Genomic DNA, 13656 nt, shown 5'->3' with positions numbered 1-13656 from the left:
AATAATATTAATAAACAGATTAAATAATAATGGTGCAGGCACACATCCTTGTTTTACTCCTTTAAAGGTCTTGATATTATCTGTCAGATGCCCTACTGGGGTGAACCTAACCTGAATTTGAGTATTTGTATATAAAACCATGATCAGAATTAATAACCTTCTATCCAAATTCAACTGATCTAGTTTAATCCATAGTTTGTTTCTATCAAAGGAATCAAAAGCTGCATGAAAATCCACAAAGGCAACGTACTATGGGCATGTTTTACATACTTATTTATCAGATGATCCAATACAAACCATGATCAATTGTTGAATAACCCTTTGAACCCTGCCCATTCCTCTGCAAGGATACTGTTATTAATGACCCAGTCCTCTAATTTATTGGCTAGATGTTTTGCATAAATTTTAGCTGTAATATTAGTTAGACTAATTGGTCATTAGTTCTCTGGGTGGCTATGATCACCTTTTTTGTATATTGGGATCGCTATGTTCAACTTAAATTGAACAACATTCCTCAGCTTCTATTATTGATTTAGGGGCAACATTGTTTTTGCTCTGGATAATGGTGCAGCTTTAACCATGTGGCCACAGAGAGCAAAATAACAAAACATTTGTTTCTAGAGACTCTTTGCTTAGAACTTTAAGTTAGAAATAAGGCTCGTAATAACAGGTATGGGAAGAACAAAATTAGCAATCAATGTGGTACCCTTGAAATAACAGTCACCAAATCCAACTGTAGAATAGGGACTAAGTTGTATCATTGTAGAACACATGCAGAAATCTTGACTCCATTTCCTTTCATAGCTAAATTGCCACAAATATATTTTAAAATGTAGCACATAAATAGCTAAAATCCTTTGAACAAACACCTCAATATCCACATTTTCAGGAAAAGAGAACTTCTCATACCAATTTGAGTAAAGCACCTACTATACTGAAGGTAAACAGATTCCAAATGAGAGACCACCTCAGAATTCCCCATGGATCCTGCCTGGAGTTCCATACTGAAGCAAAAACATTTATTTATTTATTTATTTATTTATTTATTTATTTATTTATTTTATTTAAATAAACAAACAAACAAAATGAACTCACACTTTTATGTCCTAAAAACACACATACACACATATGCACACACACAAATATTTTTGCTACAGAATCAGTATTAATAGGAATGAATATACCATTCATGTCTCCATCTTCATGCGTTTGTAAACAGGATTTTTATGTATTACTAATAATATTTTTAAAAGTAAATAAATCCCACTTTTCCATACCTTTGTACATTTTCTAACAAACTCAACGGAAAGTGGGACGATTCTATCAAATAAGCTTGTTATAAATTCTTTATGCAAAGTGGTGACTGTAGGTGGCATTAGATGTAACCAAGACAACATCAATGGTTTCCAGCCTAGCATATGAGGCTCCATGTAGACCATTCCACACCTAGACACCTAAAGGAAGAGAAAACATGTTCATATAATAAAGACTTCTAGGTGTTTTATTGGGTGCTGGAAACAGCTTTTAAATGCTATACTTTTAAAATCAGGATTCAAAAATAATTTAGCTCAACTGACTATCCACAGCAGTTTAAGGAAAGGCATAGGGGACAGCCATGTGAACATAGTTTCCAGCACTGAATGCTTATGTTTTTGTAATGTCTGAAAGCAGTCTTAGCTCTTCTAGGTCATATCTGGACAAAAGGATTTTAGCCAAGTATATAAGGGATGTCATCCTTATATGCTGAAACGATCAGGTTTTTTCCAATGTAGCTTATTTTCTTTCTTTTGTATTGAAAAACAAAGACAAGAGTACAATAAATAGCAGCCAATGAAGAAAGGTTAGCTTAGCTATTACACAAAATCAAGCAGGACATGTATCTACTTTTTAATCAGATAACAGACTAAATGAAAGTCAAAGATTGTGAACAGCATTGCAATAGACTCTGTTCATTTTAAGAATCAAACAAAGTAGGAATTCAAGTGAGAAAAACAGGGAACTGGAAAAAACAATTACATAAAAGGATAAAAATAGTAGGAGTAGGAGTAGTAAGCTTGATAAATTAGACCAACTATGATAAAAAACAATACACATATTTAAAAATGAATACATATACCAAAGTAAAACTAAAACCAACAAGAAAATTAAATTCCCAAGGGTATGTTAGACTAATTAGTCTTTTCTGTTATACAGGAAAAATACATGTGTAATTGGAACAATTGGAAAGCCTAAACTGTAATTCCCCAGATAGAGATAGGAATAGTACAGGATTTGGTTACTCTTCTAGCAGTCCACCAAAAAGAATACAGGTAGTCCCCAACTTACGACAGCAACTGGGACCACAATTTTCACCACTAAGCAATGTGGTCGTAAAGAGCGATTATATCACTTAGCAATGGCAATCCCTGCAGTCCCAGTTGCTGTCGTTAAATGGATCCCACGGTCGTTAGGCGAGGTAACTGCTGCTGCCAGGTGGAAGAGGGATGAGAAGGCCTGTGACGGGTGCAAGGGAGGCACGGCAAGGGTCAGGGAGGGTGTGAGGGTGCGTAAGGGTACAAGGGAGATGCAGCAAGGGTTGGGGAGAGTGGGCGAGGGTGCGAGGAAGGCATGCCAAGGGTTGGGGGTGCACAAGAGTGTGAAGGAGGCACAGCGAGGGTCGGGGAGGGTGCATGAGGGTGTGAAGGGGTGCACAAGAGTGCAAGGGAGATGCAGCAAGGGTCAGAAAAGTGCATGGGGATGTGTGAGTGCCAGTGCAGTGTGACTGCAGAGCGGCTGGCGGAGAGTGTGTAGGTGAGGGAGATTTACCCCAGCAACTTGCAACCTTCCCTGCTGGCTTCCCCATTGACTTTCTGGGGAAGCCAGCAGGGAAGTTCACAAATGACAAACATGATCGTGGGGTGTTGCAACAAGTCGTAAGTGCAAGCCAGTTGCCAAGCACCCAGATTGTGATCACATGACTGCAGGAGTGCTGGGACAGCCAGAATTCCAAGAACCAGTCATAACCACCATTCGTTCAGCACCATCATAACTTTGAACCGTTGCTGAATGAATGGTTGTAAGTCAAGAATTACCTGCAGCATTTTTTCTTCATCTGACCTGCAACAGCAATTCAAATATGATGGGAATTATTAAATGTAAGCACCAACTCATATAAAAGAACAGTCCAATAGAACATGCGTGACAGATTCAATGTCTCCCAACTGGCAGGGGCAAATTCAGTCCCAAGCTTAGGGTGTTAAAATGTCTCATCCCAACAACACAGAAGGCAAAATATTAAAACTTGCCATGAAGACAGCTCTCCATTGCATAAAACACAAATGTTAGTTAAACAGAATAAAAGATCTTCAGCCTTGTTCCCATTATAGTGATGGGGCAACTTCAATTATTCTGAAGATCAAAATCAAGGACATGTTGTTTCAGTTCCAGATTAGTTCCCTCACACCTGAATGAAATCAAATATTGGATTGATAAACCATAATTCTTGAAGTCTAATTCAGTTTCTTTTTTCCAAGATGACTGATAACCATTCAGTATGGCAAGAGACCATTTGTTAAAAATCAGTTTGCAAGCTTACAGTAGCAGGAGAAGCAACTTCTAAATCCATTGGTTCAAAAATAAGGCTCATTTGCTGTGACATCTGGATGATCTCACCACTCATCAAACAGAGTTTCTTGTTATCGTCTAGCACGGTATTCATATTCTCAATCCATACAGCATCCACTGGTCCATCAAAAATAAGCCATTTCCTATCTGGTGTCTGGGTTGAAAATAAAATAAAATATTTTGATATTACTTTACAAGTAATCCTCACTTAGCAACCACTTGTTTGGCAACCGTTTGAAGTTACAACAGCACTGAACAAAGGGGATTTATGACTGGTCCTCATAGTTGTGACTGTCACAGTGTCCCTGCAGTCACATGATCACAATTCGGGCGCTGGGCAACCGGCTCACACTTACGATGGTTGCAGCATCTCATGGTCATGTGATTGCCATTTGCGACCTTCCCTGCCAGCTGCCCACAAGCAAAGTCAATAGGGAAATCGGCAGGAGGTCACAAGTCGCTCCTGAAAGTCACTCTCGTTGCTGTCACTTTTTCTCCCAAGGAGCCCCCATGCAGCATGGGCATCTCGTACTCCATACTGTCCACCCACACTCATGCTCACCCATAGCACCCACCCACACTCACACCTGCTCATAGCACCTCCCAACCCACACTCATGCCTGCCCATAGCACCCACCCATCCACCCAGACTTGCGCCCACCCACCCACCCACCCACCCACCTGTAGCCCTCACTCCCTGGCCTGCTTGTAAACCACCTAAGAAAGAAAGGCTTGTCATGACTGCGACTTGCGACTTCCTGCCAGCTTCCCCATTGACCTTGCTTGTAGGAAGTTGCAAGTCACAGTCACATGAGGATCTCGCTTAACAACTCACAATTCTCACTTAACGATGGCAACAGGACTGCTGGGATTGAGGTTGCTAAGCGGCATGGTCATGTGACTTCATGCTTTATGACATCACTTAGCGACAGCAACCCCGGCAGTCGCTGTTGCCGTCAATAAGCGACAACTACCTGTACTTAATAAAGTATCATTTCAATTGATTAATTGTATTGATTATTTCTACCATAGATGCTTTATTGTATTCGTTATGCTTTATTCTTTTTTATAAGGTAAATCCCTGGAAATATGTTGAGAATACAGCAGATAGACAGGAAGGGAGGAAGGATCAGTCCAGTGGATTAACCCTTCTTGGAGTGGCTATTCCCTCTCCTCCTTTTTGCAGGGCACATGAGAAAATATAGAAATAAAGAATGTACTACATATTCACAACTACCAGTTAGAGTGCAAATTACTTATCAATCAAGATTTCTTTAGCCATCCTTCCTTAAAATATGATAGTTAAAGAGGAAATGATAGAACGTTTGGTTAAGATAAAGACAATGATTCAGGTTTTTTTTTTCATCTTGGCATGATTTTTCTTTTTTCATATGATGAACCTGAAAACATTTAATTTTGAGGATTTACTTACAGATGAAGAAGCAAATGCTCGAAAACTGACAGCGAGAATACCATCAGACCATTCATGGGAGACTGGATCAAACTGTCCATATAACTGCCCCATGGTTATAGCTTTGGGATTGATAACAGTGATCTGAACCTTATTTTCCTCCATGAGCCCCTGAACACACAAAATAAACTACATGTCATACATAGATATCACACTTATATCATCAACTGAATCACTATACGCAAATTACTGTCTCCTTGGTTTGATCATTAGCAACAAGAGAAGAGAAAATGCAGTCAGCATCACACTCTAAAAAGGATAGCAGGTCTCGGGCACTTCCTGACAACAGGATGCTTTCCAAAGGAGGAGAACCCTTCCATCTGCCACAGATATTCTTCAAGGGGTTAGGGCAGGCACAAAAGGTATCATGTGGTGGAGGTTCAAAGTTTGGACCAAGCTTATGGATCAGAGGATTTGACTTTCATGGCTTTTTTTGTCAATAATTGCTTTTTTGACACCTATAATTGCTCAGGTGAATATAGTCAGCAGAAGGATGCTTGTAGCCAAGACTAATAATCTCAAGCTAGAAAAGGTCAGAATGAAGAGGAGAGGAGAAGAAATTGCTATAAATACCACCGAAGACATGTCCTATTAACAGTAAGAAAAGCTGTTACAGCTTGTCTCAGGGACCGGGGGAGACAATTGCTCTGTGGGGGGAGAGGGGTGTACACAGTCCATCTGTACTTTTTAATAAACAGACAAGGAAATGATCAGAACTCATCCATTAAACACCTGCTTGCAGAGCAATACCAATTCTGTTCTTGTAAGGTTACAATCACTACATTAAAGTTTCAGGTGCATTGAAACATTTAATGTTCAAAATTCAAACATATCTCGAGATTGCAATCGAAAACATCATTTTCAGGCAGTTAAGTCCCATTGAGCTTAACCTGCGCATGTGACAGATTGTGCTTCTTAGTATTTTTAACAGAAGTGTAACTTTTGCTTTTCAGGACATGATCTTTCGCAATAGCAAATGGATTTACTTTTTCACATAGGTCACCCAATGCAGCTGCCAAAACACGATAGGCAGAGGTTTTTCCACCAAAGGGTTCTCCAACTATCATAAAGCCGTGGCGCACTATCATCATTTCAAATATCTGTAGGATTTTCTCTGAAAAGAATTTAGTCATTTGTAAGTCCATTTCATCACAGTTCGTCTTGATCGCTTCCAGGATGTCATTATAATCTGGCTTCGGCAACTTCACACCAGGAAACAAATCTGAAGTGATTCCCTGCCAAAGCATGAACAATAAGGGAATGTTTTTAAAGATGTCAAAAATACCCTTTCAGACCAGTTGTATAGTCCCACTGCTATAAAGAAATCTTCCCTAACCCCAGTGTTGTCCAAACTTGGCCACTTTAAGATGAGTGGACTGGGAAATTCTGGGAGTTGAAGTCCACTCATCTTAAAGTGGCCAAGTTTGGACAACACTGCCTAACCCAAGCAATATAGGTTCTCTTTGAAACAATATCCCCCAGAATTCTCAGCCAGCACTGGTGCAATGTGCCATTTTATTGGGGCCTAGTTCATATAACAGATACAACATGGTTCCTTATTGACTTAGCATGGTGCGTAGTTTCAGCTATTGCAATTTGTAAAACATGATTTGTGATTCAGGGAACCAGATCAATTATAGTTTACACAACAAAGCATGGTTATGGATTAGCATGGGGGGTCATCTTTTGGTAGTCAAGGGCCACTCAATATTTTTGAGGAGAATACAGGCTACAGCAAGTAAGCCAGGGAATGAAATCATGCCGTACACATGGATGGGCCAGCATTTCTGGTGGGAATTTAGGTTTTGTCCTTTGTTTAATGTTGTTCAGCCTATTTCAGGCATTGCACTACAATGTGATTTCAGATTGACATCAGATACCCAGAGGCTGGGGGCAGAGGACTGAACATCTCCCATCTCCTCTTCACACTAAGGTTTTTAACAAATACAAACTGAAGAAATATAGATATAGGATACGTTTGATGAGCATTTTACCACTCATCGCTATCAATGTGGCAAATTCTGTATCACTGGCAAGAGTGGCAGAATATGTAAGAAGTAGGAGATGCAGAGGAGAAAGGAACAGGAGTTTGTATCATGAGGGTAAAGAGAAAAAAAAAAGTAAGGAAAACGGGTGGGGGGAGGGTTTTCCCCAAGGCCTTTTTGGTTTATTTTTTCCCAAAGATTTGGAAATACAGAAAACAGACCTTACAAAATACTTCCTACTATATTCTTTTTACAGGAGACACAAAATAGCTACATATTGCTACTTGTCCTTACTTTTCAAGTGGTTTCTAAAGTTGGTACACTAGGAAAACTAATGAAAATATTAGAACGTAACACTGTTCTGTTACAGATTTCTCAGATTCAGAGGAAGATGATGAAAAACCAACGGACTGGCAAATTGTCTGGGGAAAGCCCTCTGACTCTCAGTTGCCCACTTTGAAGCTGGTTAACTGCTCTTATGTGGAGGCACCAATACACCTCTGCTATGTGTTAAAATCAAAGGCTGTTTAAAAAAAAATTAAGACATTCCTGAACCTTTTGGAAAAGAAGGGACCTCAATCAAGCTCCCTAGAACAAGGGCAGGCTTCAATATCACATTAAGAAAAGCTAACAGAAATAGTTTCAATGGTATCGACTGTTGGTTTCACCACTTGCAAACTCTTAGAGTTTGACTTCAGACAGGCTTATCATGTGTAACTGTGTTATCTCCTTTCAGTCCTATGACCCGGCCTCTGTGATCCCAGACCGGATTGCCTTTTGCTTATTTTGTCTACTGCTTGTTTTCTGTATTCAGTAGAACTTCTAACTTTCTCAGGTTGATGAGTATATCTTCTTCCCAATGTATCTACCGCTCTGTCAACTTTTATATCCCAATATAAACATTGTTTTACATACCTACTAATTCTCCAGTACTTATAAATTAATCTATAGCCCAACAAGAGCAATAACTTTGCACTTATAAAGGAAATCTGAGTATATACTTGTCTGTATCATTTAAAACTTGAATTCACGTTAGATTAAAAAGATTCCTCACCTCAAAAAGTGGGAGATCGTGGGATAAGAACTTAGGCAAATTGACATCTATAATGGATCTAAGCAGCAAAATCTCTTCATTTTCTTCTGGATATTTCAGCTATATAAAACATGGCATTGATTTCAGAGTAATCACTTTATCTTAATTCAAACTACCACCACCCTCAATCGTAGATATGCTTTTACAATGACCAGTGACAAAATAGATGTGATGGCAATTTTTAAGGCATCTTTATATCATAACATCAGATGCTATTAAGTTGTTAGATGAGATTTGTTTTTAAGCTTCTAGTGACAATATATCATTAATATGACTTGTGGCTTGAAACTCTATGAATCTCTGATTGTTTGGCATGCAAGTGTATGATTAAATTGGGTCAAAAGATGGCTAACCCAACATACTGCCAGACATGATCAGAGCATTCAACACTGGACATGCAATCTGCAAAGGTTGTCAGACTGACCGCATATCTAGCCAAAGTTCTTCCATGAGACATAAATGGATTTTATCATGTAAGATGTTCTTCTCCCCCCACAAATGAGAAGCTTTCCTGGAAGTTTCATGCATGTAGAGGAGGTATGCAGTTGCCATGGCAGTAAACCCCAAAGTCCTTGAGCATACAGATGCTCAGTATATTATGACTAAACTTTTGTATACAGGAGACATGGTAACTATGCATCTTTATGTTACTGTATTAAAACATCAACTGTTCTAAGACAATTTTGTTCATTTCTCTTTCAGTATACTGAAAGAGTTTTATTAAATATGATAGCCAGAAAAGCTGACGAGATACTTCCAGAAATAATTGAGGCTGGATCTAGCTTGCTTTGCGTGTTTTCAGTGTAAAAGAAAACAACCTGTAGGACCATTATGGTGGTCCTTTATGGCACACAATCAACATTTTGTTATTATAAATGAACATTTAGTCACTGGCCACATTTAGGAGAACTTTGGACAGAAATACTCAAGATCAGATTCTAGGTAGTATTATTATTATTGGTCGCGCAGTCAGCCAGTCTAAACAAGACTGGATTTGGCATTTTTATCCACTTATCGAGCCCTTCCCAAAGATGATGATGATGATGATGATGATGATGATGATGATGATGATGATTCTAGTTTGATTTTAAAAAAAACTTCTAAACTGAACATTATTCATGTGCCAAAGTTTATGAGCAAGGGAAAGCAAGGGAAAGAGGAGTGCTTGGCCTGGATGTATATTCCCAGCTTCAAGGTTTATTAAGCTGACAAAGGTTTTAGAAGCTGGCCACTGTTTAAAAATTATAATTTAGTGTCTTTTTGCAATGCCAATTGTGCATACTCAAATGTAAAATGCTTTCTTTCTTGGAACTGTAGGATAAGTCCATGAAAGAAACTATATTTCATTCAGTGTAACTCAAATGAGAAACAAAGATTTATTTCTAACAAAATACCAAAAAGTAGAATTCTAAGGAGATCACAGAGAAAGGACATCTAATGCTACCTTCAGGTTACCAGCTGCCGTGAGCACTGATTTTACTGCTCTCATCCCATAATCGTAGTGGTGCTGCGAAGACAACTGCTCTGAACACAGGCGATAGGTAGCTACAATTTTCACAGAGAGTGGCCGTGCAGTCACAAATCCACAAGAATACAGGACAATTTCAGCAATCATGGCATAATCAGGTACCATCATAGCAACAGTCCGAAACAAAGCCTATTAAACACACATTAATAGACAGGTAACTGCACAGTCTGAATAGTGGTGTTTATAGCCTCTTAATAGCTTCTCAAACAGTGATGTGAAACTAAATTTCATTATCAGGATGACAAATGGCTCCCTGGAGTAGGAAAAGCAATGAATATCATACAATGATGTATACGCATAAGTTTTCTCAGGCAGCAAGTTTTCTCCTACCTCCCCTCTTTGTATGCTAACAATACATACACAAAAAAGGAATAAAAGACTGGACTCTGCATGCTTCAAAACTGATTTAGGAGAAGCCTGATTTATGAGCAGGGTACCTCTTTGTTACTCTATCCACACAAGCCTATAAAAAAGATGCAGCTGCTTTTAGGATTGCATAATTCTAATCATCAAAATCAACTCAGAGTTCTCACTCGAGGCACAGATGACCAGGCTCAAATTATCCTACTTTGGACACATTAAGCAAAGACCTAGCTTTCTGGAGAAGTCTATAATCCTGAAAAGATGGAAGGAAATAGAAGAAGAGGATAACTAGCAACAAGGTGGATTGGCTCAGGTAGAGCAGGTACACCATTGGAAGACCTGATGGACCAGGTAGGGGACAGATCTTCATGGAGAAAATCTAACTACGTGGTCTCCAAGAGTTACCATCAACTTGATGGCACATAATGAGTTAACTCATTAAAGCAGCCTGGCTGCTTTAGCAAATAGAAAACAGATACTGTGCTGCCCCAAGCACTTCTTCCACATCATTTGCAAAGTCTGCACAGCCCTAACAAAAATTTAACTCACATATTATATGGAAGTATTCTCAAGGCTTCTAACATTTAAGAATGGGAATTCTTTATGGAGAGCCAGTTTGGTGTAGTGGTTAAAATGCTGGAGTGGAATCTTGGAGATCACATGTTCTAGTCCCCTACAGAGGCCACCTGGGTGACTTTCTCTCAACCCAACCCACCTCACAGGGGTGTTTTTGTGGGTAAATTAGGAGGATGGAACATTATGTGTGCCACCTTGAATGGCTCAAAATAAAGGTGGATATAAATCTGGTAAATAAAGAGATATTACGAGGTAGGTCGCCTATCAATTTGATTTATAAATAAATTTGATTGATTTGATTTGATTTTCTTGCCACCTGACTCCAGACCAATGGATGGCTCACAATGTATAAAACAAAACACAGGAAAAAAATAAATAAAAATTCTATAAGGGAAATAAGCAAAAATCCAGACAACACCAAAACATAAGTGACATATATCAATGTTAATTAATAAATTAAAGATAGGCCCAAGGTTTTAACTAAAGCACTAAGTATATACTTTTACACCAATGAAAGAAGACCTCTTATGGATCAGTGAATGTCCGTAAGAGGAGATGTTCAACTTTTTCCTGAGCTGAGGGCCTTACTTGCTGTTTGAATGACATGCTGATAGCACACTCCAAGACATAAGAGGGCAGGTACCAGGACTGCTACTAAATGCAGTTTAATTAAGCTTAAATCAAATTAATTTAATATGGTTACTCCTAATGTATTTCATAAAGTTTGCTTTCATCATGGTTTATTCTCAATGTTATGCATTAATTTTTAGAAAGGATTTTTTTTAATGACAAGAAATATTCCTCTTCTATAATCCTATGTATTCTTCCATTGAGTTCCATGAGTTATCCCTTGGTAAATGCAGTCACAATACCTTAAGATTGTCTGGAAGTTCAGAGCGCCCAGCATAGCCAGGATTCATCGTAATGAAGACAGCACATGTTGGGTTAAGTCTGAGTTCAGTCCCTTCAAATACCAGAATGTCAGAGCCAGTATTGATGCCTGGGAATCAAGAGAAAGAAACAGTGCTTTAAATCTGGCGAAAATAGATTTTATCTTAAAACTCACAGAGATTAAAATCTAGCCGAGACATATTTTACCTCTTTGGATAGTAAGAATTTGTTGGGCAACGACAGACAGTACTTCCAAATCAATTCTGTTAAATTCATCAAAGCAAGCCCAGGCTCCACATGAAAGCAAACCCTAACAAGATAGAAACCAAAGGTGAAAAATATTCCAATACTTCTTGGAAAACCAATGAGCAGCTGGGGGAGCAAGAAATATCTCCGTAATTCAATCTAGCCTTCAGAATGCTGCTTGCTTGCTTGCTTTCTCATAGCCTAGAACTACACATATTATTCTCTGTTGGCCAGCTGCCAACAGCTGGGTGCCAGGGGTGGAGTGGGGAACTAATCCTTTTAATGCTTATGGTTACAAAGAAGCAACAATCTCAAGGACAATTGTTGATAGGTTAGTGGGTTGGTTGAGAGGACAAAGAGAGGGCACCAGAGCTTCACATACGAACTTTCACAAAAGATCAGGTGCCTGGAAGAAAGAGAAGGAGGCTTCTTCCCCTCTCTGCCACTCTTTTGCATATGCCTTTTTCTTCATTGCTACGAAAAGCAGAGAAACAAGACCTGGGGTAGGAACACTGAGAGACAGAAAATGATGCTAAACCTTTTCCATACCTAGCTACCCTGTAGTGAATACATGTGCATGTCTGTGTACATATCTGTGAGCATGAATGATTGCTATATGTGTGTCTGTGGCCTGTGATTATGGTCATATACAAGTAAATGAGTGTACGTAATATATATGTGTGCCCCTAGCCTAACGCCCTGCAGCACATGTGCTCCTTGGGGGCACAAAGGTGTCTCACATCTTCTCTAGAACACTGCCCCGCGCAAAGCAAGGTGTAGCTAGACTGCCTGAGTTCTTATTGGAGCACTTTGACTTGTATGATTTGATTCTCAGCATTACATCTTCAGTGATATCCTTTCATTCCCACCTTGAAGAATTTCCCCAGAGCAAGATAATCCAGTCCATCAGAACAATTGAAAACCACACATTGCTTGGCAACAGCCTTTGCTAAATCCTTGGTCGTTTCAGTTTTTCCAGTTCCAGCAGGCCCTTCTGGGGCACCACCAAGATGAAGGTGAAGAGCACCAAACAAAGTTCTGAAAAGATGGAAAGAGAGAAAATTGCTACGGAGAACAATGACAAATCTTCCTGCAACTAATGTATTATTCACCATAGTTCTTTCTGCTGCCACCTTCCTAACTTTGGATCTGCCCATGATGTACAAGTCCATCTTTATGGAAGTTCACTGAGTACGTATCTGTCAGACCAACTATCCTACAGAATTATTGTTGTTCTTGTTGTCGCAAAAACTGGAGGAAGAAATGCTATGTATTAGGGTTGTATAGTGCTTCAGTTCCCCTTGGGAAGTGGTGCTTTGGAAAGTGCAGAAACACAAATGCAGGACCTGTCAGTGGCCCATTAAAGTAGCTGTGTCTTCTTCTGGAATAGAAATATATTTCTGTATTTGCCTTTTCAATATTAACTCTTATACCTGCGAAATTAAAATCTGAACATAGCTACTATACAGAATGTCCATAATTATATTTAAGAAAAAAAATAATGAAAACATGCAGCCATTTTCTAATTCATAGGGACAATGTTCAGACAATGACTCCATTATATTATCACTATTATATTAACTCTTTAAACTTACAAAGGGAGTTACCTGTAGCATCTATCTGTAAGTGGAGTAATAACCAATCTTGGAGTATTGCCAAGATATTCATATCCATACCGTAAGCCAGCATTTATCATCTTTGTTTCCAGATGTCCTTCCTAGGGGAAGACATGAAATATATATAAAGAGACTGAAGATAAATACAACGAAAAAATAAGTAGGCTTGCAGTCTAAATTGATCTTTTCATTTAACACACACACAAATTGCAACAGCAGGCAGGGATAATTAATTCTGTCCTCCTCTACTGTGGTTTTGACGAAAAGCACTCTTTTCAAGCAGT

At 39.0% G+C, this 13656-nt stretch overlaps 1 protein-coding gene across 1 annotated transcript in view; it reads right to left on the bottom strand.

Annotated features, from left to right (window-relative positions):
* The window catches only part of DNAH7 (dynein axonemal heavy chain 7), a 158788-nt gene that overhangs the window by 82709 nt on the left and 62423 nt on the right, over window positions 1-13656 (bottom strand). Inside the window, exons 23-32 of the mRNA XM_088135694.1 lie at window positions 13364-13473; window positions 12626-12794; window positions 11718-11820; window positions 11492-11619; window positions 9597-9809; window positions 8114-8212; window positions 6061-6309; window positions 5036-5185; window positions 3575-3757; window positions 1278-1454 (exon numbers count right to left, since the gene is read on the bottom strand). Coding sequence (XP_087991820.1) covers window positions 1278-1454; window positions 3575-3757; window positions 5036-5185; window positions 6061-6309; window positions 8114-8212; window positions 9597-9809; window positions 11492-11619; window positions 11718-11820; window positions 12626-12794; window positions 13364-13473 — 1581 coding nt within the window. The remainder of the gene's footprint in view (window positions 1-1277; window positions 1455-3574; window positions 3758-5035; window positions 5186-6060; window positions 6310-8113; window positions 8213-9596; window positions 9810-11491; window positions 11620-11717; window positions 11821-12625; window positions 12795-13363; window positions 13474-13656) is intronic.

The sequence above is a fragment of the Python bivittatus genome, unplaced genomic scaffold (assembly GCF_059951505.1).
Source record: "Python bivittatus isolate LINGU-HERP-01145 unplaced genomic scaffold, Pbiv_v1 ctg000200_np1212, whole genome shotgun sequence".
NCBI lineage: Eukaryota > Metazoa > Chordata > Lepidosauria > Squamata > Pythonidae > Python > Python bivittatus.
This window is presented reverse-complemented; position numbering and strand designations above follow the sequence as displayed.